Source organism: Nicotiana sylvestris, chromosome 11, assembly GCF_000393655.2.
Source record: "Nicotiana sylvestris chromosome 11, ASM39365v2, whole genome shotgun sequence".
In the NCBI taxonomy this organism is placed as follows: domain Eukaryota; kingdom Viridiplantae; phylum Streptophyta; class Magnoliopsida; order Solanales; family Solanaceae; genus Nicotiana; species Nicotiana sylvestris.
Genome location: NC_091067.1, coordinates 64,065,544 through 64,075,452, shown reverse-complemented (window position 1 = coordinate 64,075,452; position 9,909 = coordinate 64,065,544). Strand labels below are relative to the sequence as shown.

Sequence of the window (9,909 nt, the reverse complement as noted above, 5' to 3'; positions counted from 1 at the left end):
GAGGAAACCATTGAAAGATTTAAAGAAGAAAGTCGTATCCCCAGCGGGTCAAGCAAAGTGACGAAAACTGGCATTCAAACGTCAGCGAAGGATCAGCATCATCTCCAAGTTCACAAAATACAGGCGTCAGAGGAAAGCATTAGCCGACAAGAAAGCAAGACAACAAGAACAAGTGGGAGATAGATGAGACCTCATACTCTAGCTTAACTTCTTGTTTTTCCTTTTAGAGCAATGTAATAGGGAGATCGGTTGAGCAGTAGCATCCTACAGCAGCATGCAACAGCGCACAACAACAGCAAGCAATACAGTCACATGGTAGTCCCAGCTACCAAAATTTCCCGAACTACATTGACCTGATTCCTGTTCAGCCCAGGATATGTAGGAAACCTCCGAAGCAAAGGTTCGGTCAAATCTTTTTCAAAAATGCTTCACACGGAGTATTCGGACGGGCAAAAATCGCTCGCTTTATCTTTGCGCGAAAACCCTTCGTGTCTCCGTGCAAAGAGGGGCAGCTGTAAGCACGTGATTTTTGCTTTACGGACATTCGCTCCAAAAGAAAATAAAAATAGTGACAAATGGCTTCGTTGTACAATTGTTCGAGTTTTCATGTGTTGTTAGTCACTTGTGGATCTGTCCATTCTTTTTTTTTGCATTTAATCATTAACAAACAAAATACAAAATATATGTATTAGGATGGTTAAACCATAATTCGGTCAGTAAAAGAAAATTCAAAAAATATATATGTGCACCGTTCGCCCTAGGCTCTTAGCTAACCTACGTAAATATTTTTGTGATAATTGTGTTAAAATGTTGCATTGTTGTTTAATTCCGTTACCTTATTATTTGTTATTTTTATTTTGTTTAAAAGAAAAGAAAAAATAATAAGAAAGAAAACAAAAGCAAAAGAGTAGGGAAAATCGGTTTGGGCCAAGAAATGAAACAAAATAGGCCCAAGACCAGGACACAGATCCAGTCCAAACACAGGCTGCCCGGACACGTCCCAAACGACGTCGTATCAGCGCCTCAATCTGAGCCGTTGATTCATGGCAATCAAACGGTCCAATACAGCCCCTGCTAAGTCGAAACGACGTCGTTTCAGGCAAGTTAATCTGGGCCGTTCATTCCCATTGATCCAACGGATCCAGGCCTTCCTCTAAACCCGTCAACATGACCCGATCCAATCCCCTACCCGGTCATAACCCACTATCATCTCCCGAACGACGTCGTCCCTCCTCAATGGTTAGATCCTGGCCCTTGATCTCAATTGATCCAATGGCCAGGATCTAAACCCTCAATACATATATAAACCTAACCCCCTTACCCCACGCCCCAAGCCACACCCCCCCCTCGGCCACTATTCACCATCTTCCCCAGGCTCCCTTTCCTCTCAAACCCTAGCAGCCTAGGTTTCCCACCATAAGCCTGGCAACCACAGTTCCGATGACCACCAAAATAACACCCCCGATGCACCCGACCATCCTGAACACGAATCCACTAACCACAAGCCTCGAATCACTTCCGTTCGTCTCGAATCTTCGTTTGAAGATTTGAGTCGAACCTGGACCTATGCCAAACCACCCCATCTTCATGCTAGACACTCTCCTGACCTTCCTCGTGACCAAACCAAGCTTGGTTTGGTCCGAATCCACCCACAACTCCCAAAAATCCAGATCTGGAAATCCAGACTTCTGAAGCACATGCACCTGGGGAACCCGGCCAGTTTTGACATAGGTTTGAGGTCTAATAGACCTTAACCAAGGTGTTCTCATGTGAGAACACCCTGATTAAGGTTTGTTCGGCCTCAAAGGTTCGAAGTCGAGTTTGATTTGGGTCTGTTTGGTTTAAACATTTTGGTAAGTTTTCCGTTCTTTTGTTTTATTTCCAAATAAGTTGTCAGCATATCTCTTTGTGTTGTTTGTTATTTTGTTACTTCTTCCAGATTTCTTTCATCTCTGTTAAAGACCCTTTATTTGGTCGATTGTCTTCTGTTTGTTCTGAATACACTCTGTGATAAACATGATCGTCAGTTAGATTAATCGTCAAAGGAACTAATTCATATAGGCCCAGTAATTTAATAAAAGTTGTCTGATACCCTTTAGGTCCCCGAACGTGTTGTTTATATGAGCGACTGATTATTACCTGCTATAATTAGTATAGTCGACTCGATAAATGTCGTCGATTAGTTTTCTATAACTAATGGATCGAAGGAGCTAGGAGTTTCACATAACTAATTAAACTCGGACACTGGCTGGATGACCTAGTAATGTTTGAAATGGTCTGTTGGCATTATAAAAATGACTAAAAGGGTTCAGTCTAGGCAGTCCTGAGTTCGAGTTTTCATCAGTGCAAAAATGCCCTAATGCTGCAATAGGCAGGGGCAGTAATAATCAAGGTTAACGGGGGTATTCTGGGGTGTTTAAAAAGAACAGAAGTAATTAGTTTAAGTGAGCTGACAAAAAGGGTACTAACTTAGGATTAAACTAATACCAATGGGGGAACAAGACACAAGGGTATGGGGGCTCAAAATGAATAAACAAATGAGCCCATAATTCTGGATTAAACAAAACCAGGCGTGGGGAATAAAGGGAGCTGACACCAAGCATGCTGAGCATGGGCTTAAAGAGTATGGGCATTCTGCCAATTGGCAGGCAGGGCAGCTCAGCTGTAATGGTGCATTTGGCCTATAAATAGGCCATTTGATAACTAAAACAGGGGCTGAAGTTTAAGGGTCTTAGGCTGGACATTTTTGAGTCTGGAGAGAAAGAAAAAAAAAACAAAAAGAAAATTTCAGAATATTGTAACAAAACACTGTCTGAAAACTGCTTAGGAGTTCAAGTTAGCCAAGCTGTCTTTGCTAATTGTTGTTGGTTATTTGCCGAGCTGTTTGTGATTGTTGAACTGCTGGTGCTGTTATATTGAATACTCTGGTTTTCTGTTGGTTCATCATTCTGTTTCTGGGACTGCTTGTTTGTTGCTCGACCACTTGTGAGCTTCATCATTGTGGCTGGTTGTTGTTGCTGTGTTGTTGGTGTTATCTGCTGTTGCTGTATTCACTGCATATTGCTTAGCTGATCATTCCTTTCTTCTTTGTCCTCCTTACCAGGTACACAATCGATACCACTAATGTAACTGAGAGTTTGAACATAAATGCAAAAGAGAGGACCTGCAGATTGTTTATATACACGTGGACTGTTGTGTTAAATGTCATGTAGTATATAGTAGTTACATTTTTGTTTGGATAATAGAAGTAGCCTACATGCTTAGTGTATCAATGCAGGTTAATGCATGCTAGTCATGTATGTGTGCTGTTAGGTGAAAAAAAACATTCCCAGTGTAATAAGTTGTACCTTTAGACTTAGTCTGAGGGTGTAATATATTCTCTAATGTAAGCCAAATAGGAAAACTATCCACTTTAGTTAAAATTCTTTCTCCTTTTGCCAGATTGTCCCATATAAATTGATAAACTCATTTCACAGAACAAAGAATCAGTCCTAGGCCTCAATCTCATGAAGGCCGAGCCCAAATCGAAACAAATCAGTTAGGCCCATATCGAAAAAGGGGGCCTAAGTCTGGCCATCTCGCATGAGCTAGGTTTGGGCCCATAATTTTCGGCTAGTTATCCATAATCGCAGTCACATTTTATTATTCTGTAAAAGCATTTTAAATCCTGTTATAAGTAAACTCGCAATCATGTAATTAATTAGGACTGTCTACCGTTTTCAATTGATAGAGACGAACACGACAAGAAACGTAGTTGCTATAGGATATCCTTTTAAAATAAGAACGAGATGAGCCTCGATGAAAATAAACAAAACACGCAGATGCGGGGCCCTTGTTAAATGTAAATCATTGAAGCATTTAGTTTCCCGGACGGGTTGTTTAGCAAATCTCACAACCTTCCTAAAATGACAACACGTTAGTCTCTTTAGGATACGCTTTAATAAACTTTACCTTCTTAAACTCGGGTGCACATTTATGTGACCCAAATCCAAATCTCGACGGATTCGAAATGCCTCTCTAATCACGGGTACATTGACTGTGACGTGGTTCGAGATGCATGTCCATGACGTTGCAAATTCATTAGAAATAAAGAACGAGGTGAGCCTCGCCAAATAAAAATACAAATTGCGGGGCCCTCAATAAATATTGCTTTAAAAATTGTTTAGGCTTCGGGATGGACCGTTTAGTAAAATTCCACGGTCCTACCCAAAATAAATACGCTAGTCGCTTTAGGCGCGCCTTTAATAATTTAATTTCCTTAAACTCGGGTGCACATTGATGTGACCCAAATCCAAATCTCAACGGAGTCAAAGTGTGTCGACGACCACGGGTACATTGATTGTAACGCGGTTCGAGATACATTTTCACAACGTTGCAATTCTTGATAAAAACAGTAAATGATAAAAGCGGTTAAAAGTTAAATTTTGCACATAAGTTCACACTTGTATAAAATCAGATAATCAAGCCGAATATAACAGTTGAGCGACCGTGCTAGAACCACGGAACTCGGGAATGCCTAACACCTTCTCCCGGGTTAACAGAATTCCTTATCCGGATTTCTGGTACGCAGACCATAATATAGAGTCATTCTTTTCCTCGATTCGGGATTAAAATTGGTGACTTGGGACACCCTAAATCTCCCAAGTGGCGACTCTGAATAATTAAACCAATCCCGTTTCGATTGTCCTTTAATTGGAAAAAACTCCCCTGCGCCCCCGCGGGCGCGTAAAAAGGAGGTGTGACACCAGTTTAGCACTAAGTTTGTCTCCACACATCTTTTAAGCACACTCCTTAAGTTGTGAAGACAGTCTTCGAATGAATCTACCACCACGGAGAAATCATCCATAAAGACCTCCATAATATCCTTCACCATGTCTGTGAAGATGGCTAACATGCACCGTTGAAAAGTCACGGGTGCATTGCAAAGCCCAAAAGGCATTCTCCGAAAGGCAAAGATGCCATACGGACAGGTGAAAGATGTTTTCTCTCTATCTTCGAGGTTTATTGATATCTGATTGTACCCCGAATATCCATCCAAGAAATAGAAGTGCGATCGCTCAGCCAGCCTGTCCATCATTTGGTCAATGAAAGGTAAGGGGAAATGGTCCTTCCGGGTGGCTGTATTCAATTTCCTGTAATCCATGCAGATACGCCACCCTGTGACTGTACGAGTTAAGACCAACTCATTGTTCTCATTTTTTACAACAATCATTCCCCCCTTTTTCGGCACACATTGGACAGGGCTGACCCAATTACTATTAGAGATGGGGAAGATGATTCGTGCATATAACCATTTGATTACTTCTTTCTTTACAACCTCTTTCATGTTTGGGTTCAGCCTTCGCTGGTGTTCCCTGGAAAGTCTGTGCCCCTCTTCCAGGAGAATCTTATGCATACAGAAGGCTGGACTGATACCCTTTATGTCTGCCATGGTCCAGCCAATGACAGTCTTATTTTCCTGCAGTACCTGTACGAGCCGTTCTACCTGCACATCTAGCAAACTGGATGATATGATAACAGGCAAGGTCGAATCAGGGCCTAAGAACACATACCTGAGGTGATCTGGGAGTGGCTTCAATTCCAACTTGGGTGGTTCTTCTATCGATGGCTTTGCTGGAGGAATGGCCTTTTTTTCTAGCTCAAGGGACTCGAACTGAGGTTCCCTTGACCAAAATCCTCGGCCTTCCAGTGCCATGACCCATTCAGCTAACCCTTCACCATTCATTTCGTCTAAATTCGTCAGACATACCTCCAATGGATCTTTTACAGTTAGGGTCATATCATCTTCTTGCAGGATTACATCCACTTCTTCCACTAGAGAGCAATTAGCATATTCACCGGGTCTCCTCATAGATTGTTGAACATTGAATATGACTTCTTCATCGTTCAATCTCATTTTTAATTCCCCAATTTCACAGTCGATCAGTGCTCTCCAGTGGCTAAAAATGGTTTCCCTAAAATAAGGGGTATCTCCTCATCCACCTGACAATCCAAGATAACAAAGTCCGCAAGGAACACGAACTTCCCCACTTGCACCAACACATCATCAAGAATACCAGTGGGCCTCTTCACTGTGCGGTCAGCCAGCTGTAGCAGCATCGAAGTTGGCCTAGCTCTACCAATGCCCAGTTTGGTGTACACAGCCAACGACATCAGATTTATGTTGGCTCCCAAATCACACAACGCCTTTGCAAAGGCATAACTTCCAATTGTGCATGGAATAGTGAAGTTACCTAGGTCCGATATCTTTTGAGCCATCGGTTTTTCCACCACTGCGCTGTAGGTCTGTGTCAAAGTTATAGTGGATAGATCCTGAAAATCAAACTTCCGTGACATTAGATCTTTCATCATCTTAGCATAACCGGGCATCTCCCTCAAGGCATCCATCAAAGGAATATTCAACTGAATTTGACGCAACATCTCCATGAACTTCTTATATTGGTCTGCCTTCTTTTGTTTGACCAGTCTTTGAGGGAAGGGTGCAAGTATAACCCTTTGTGCATTGCTTGATGGCTTCTCTCTGTTAGAATTTTCTGGCACAAGAGGTGCCACCTGTTCCGCAACTTGCTGATTAATCTTTTCTTTGCCTTTTTCCTCCTGACTCTGCTCAACCACCACTTTAGTAAGTTCTGTTGGTTCCTCTACCTCTAATTGAACTGGAGTGGCTGGTGTAGTATCCTTGCTGGCTTGTGCAATTTCCTGCTCTCTATCTAAATCTCTCCCATTCCGGAGACTTACTGCCATCAGCTGATTCGAGTTTTGGTCCTTGGGGTTTATGTTTGTGTCTGCAGGCAAAGTTCCCTAAGGACGGTTGTTCAAAGCCATGGATAGCTGACCTATGCGTTTCAATATTCTTTATGGCTGAATCATGCACTGCCAATTTTTCCTGCACTTTATTATTTGTCCCAATGAGTTGTTGAAGCATACCCCTGATTTCCACCATGTTGTTATCTTGCTGCTGAGGGGGTGGTTGGTATGTCAATTGTTGTTGATTTTGTTGTGGATAGCCCTGTGGTTTCTGATATGGTACTGGCACCAATTGGTTTTGAGGGTGCATACCCCTAGGTTGCTGCATATTAGGCATGTACTGCTGATTTTGCTACGGTCTCCATTGTTGTGCTCCTTGCCTCTGACCCCTGTCACACCTCCTTTTTCCGACCCCGCGAAGGGCGTAGGAGTTTTTTCCAATTAAAGGACAATCAAAACGGGATTTATTTATTTATTTCAAAGTCTCCACTTGGGAGATTTAGGGTGTCCCAAGTCACCAATTTTAATCCCGAATCGAGGAAAAGAATGACTCCATATTACAGTCTGCGTACCAGAAATCCGGATAAGGAATTCTGTTAACCCGGGAGAAGGTGTTAGGCATTCCCGAGTTCCGTGGTTCTAGCACGGTCGCTCAACTGTCATATTCGGCTTATTTATCTGATTTTAAATACAATTATGAACCGATGTGCCAATATTAACTTTTTACCACTTTATTATTATTAATATTTTTTTTAAAAAAATAAAAATAAAAAAATAAAATTGTGAACATCGTTTAAAACATGTCTTTGGATTACGTCACATGAAATGCACCCGCAATCCGGAACACATTTTTATTCAATGTTTTAGGATTTAGATTTGGGTCGCATGAAATGCGCATCCGAGTTTAAGAAGGTAAAATTAATTAAATCGCGCCTAAAGAGTCTAGCGCGTCATTATCTTTGGGGAAGGAAGTGAAATTCACTAAACAGTCCATCCCGAATTCTAAATACTCAATTAAATATTTATTGAGGGCCCCGCAATTAGTGCATTTTATTGGGTGAGGCTCATTCGACCCAGTTCGAAATGGACTGGGTCGTAGGGAAGATTGGGCCATTTTTTGGGCCTATAGCTTGAAATTGAAGAAGAGGCTCAATTCCGACTTTCTTTATATTTTCGCTCTCTTTTCTTCTTTTATTTTTCTAAAACTAAATTATAAAAATACTTAAACTATTATTAAGAACTAAATTAAGTTATAAAGGCGCAAATTAACTCCCAATAACAATTAACGCACAATTAAGTATTAATTAAGCATAAAATTGTATATTTGGACATTAAATGCTAAAAATGCAAACGATGCCTATTTTGTAATTTTTAATTTTTGTAAAACAATTTTAATTACTAATAATTGTAGAATTAAATCCTACATGCAAAAATGCGACATATTTTTGTATTTTTTATTAATTTAGCGAATAAACACGCACAGACAAATACAAATAATTCTTCAAAATATCACAAAATATCACAAATTTGCACACCAAAGAAAAATCATTTTATTTTTGAATTTTTTGGGAGTAATTCTCATATAGGGCAAAAATCATGTGCTTACAACCCCCATGACATAATTCATATCTTCCCTTATCCCTTGATTTTCACCTTATCCGCTCCATGAACACACATAAGACTGATTAATACAAGGTGTACACAGTCCCCCACTTGTTGTATCAACAATGTGCACCTGTTTTGTACCCATCTCATCAATCTTCTTTGTCAATATGCTCAACTGGGTCATGAGTGTGGCCATGTTCTCTGCATGCAAATTATTTGGGTCAAAAGGAACTGAATGCACTCTGGGTGCTAGTGTTGTACCTCTGGTCATCCACCCCGAATTTTGTGACATCTTATCAAGAAGGATTTTGCACTCAGTGAATGTTTTACTTAAAAATGCACCTCCAGCTGAAGCATCCACATTTACTTTCGAATTGTCAGCTAGCCCCATGTAGAATCTCTGACCGACCATCTGGTCTGGAATGCCATGGTGAGGGCACTTCACTAACATCCCTTTAAATCTTTCCCAAGTTTCTTGCAAGGACTTAGTGGGCTGCTGCCTATACTGCAATATGTCATCAATCTGTTTTGCAGTCTTGTTAGGCGGATAGAACTTGTTCAGGAACTGCTTGACTAATTCCTTCCAGGTGGTAATAGAGTTGATAGAGAGCAAATTTAGCCAAGTCTGAGCTTCATCGGTTACCGATAATGGAAACAGTAGCAGCTTGATAGCTTCCGGAGTCACATTTGACTGCCTTTGGGTCATACAAATTGATAGAAAATTTTTCAAGTGTTGTTGCGGGTCTTCAATATGTGACCCGGAGAACAGTCCCTTATTCTGCAGCAGATGTAGCATGTTGTTGGTGATCTAGAATGTCTCCTCTTGAATTGCAGGCACAGCTATGACAGTGGCCAGATTATCAGCTGTGGGCTGTGCCCAGTCATAAAGTGCAGCTTCGGGAACAAGAGGTGCCACCCCTCTGACATTTAAGTCAGCTGGCTCATTCTTGACGTTTCTGTTGACGTTATCTACGTCACCCATGTCAAATTCGAGTTGGTGTGATTGTTGAGATTGTTGAAGTTTTTTGTTGGCACGGTTCAATGCCCTGAATGTTTTCTCTGGGTCTGAGAATCCTTCTAGCAGTTCTCCAGTCCTCGAAGAACTTCTAGGCATACACCTGCTTTCCACAAGAGTTCAAACGTTAGAATTTCAATGAAAAGATTGGGTATAGAGAAAACTGACTACACTTAGAATTTTAATTTGTACTTCTCTCAATTGTAATTGATAACACCGTTAATTCCCCGGCAACGATGAAAAAATTTGATAACACCAAACTATGCCTTATACAAGGACACACGCGGACGTAGCAAATATAATCTGAGTAATTTTTTTTTGCCCAGAGTCGAACCACAAAGAATTAACCTATCAATTACTTTTGTCGGATTTACTAAATTCACAGAATCAATTTTCCTAAACTTTGTAATTCACGATTGATGATATTTCTAACAACTAAAAACTGGAAATAATTAACAACTGAAAATTAACTATGCTTGATGTGTAAACAGTTGGAATAAGGTCTAAGGTAATGGTTTCTCCCGTTGGTGATTTCCTTGGTT

General features: G+C 40.9%; 1 protein-coding gene across 1 annotated transcript; it reads right to left on the bottom strand.

Annotated features, from left to right (window-relative positions):
* Window positions 1-5,922: 5,922 nt before the first annotated feature.
* Window positions 5,923-9,058, bottom strand: LOC104238978 (uncharacterized). The gene is made up of 2 exons (XM_070161310.1): window positions 8,483-9,058; window positions 5,923-6,801 (listed from the first exon to the last, which is right to left on the bottom strand). The coding sequence occupies exons 1-2, from the start codon at window positions 9,056-9,058 to the stop codon at window positions 5,923-5,925; spliced, it is 1,455 nt and encodes a 484-aa protein (XP_070017411.1).
* Between the last annotated feature and the right edge of the window lie 851 nt (window positions 9,059-9,909).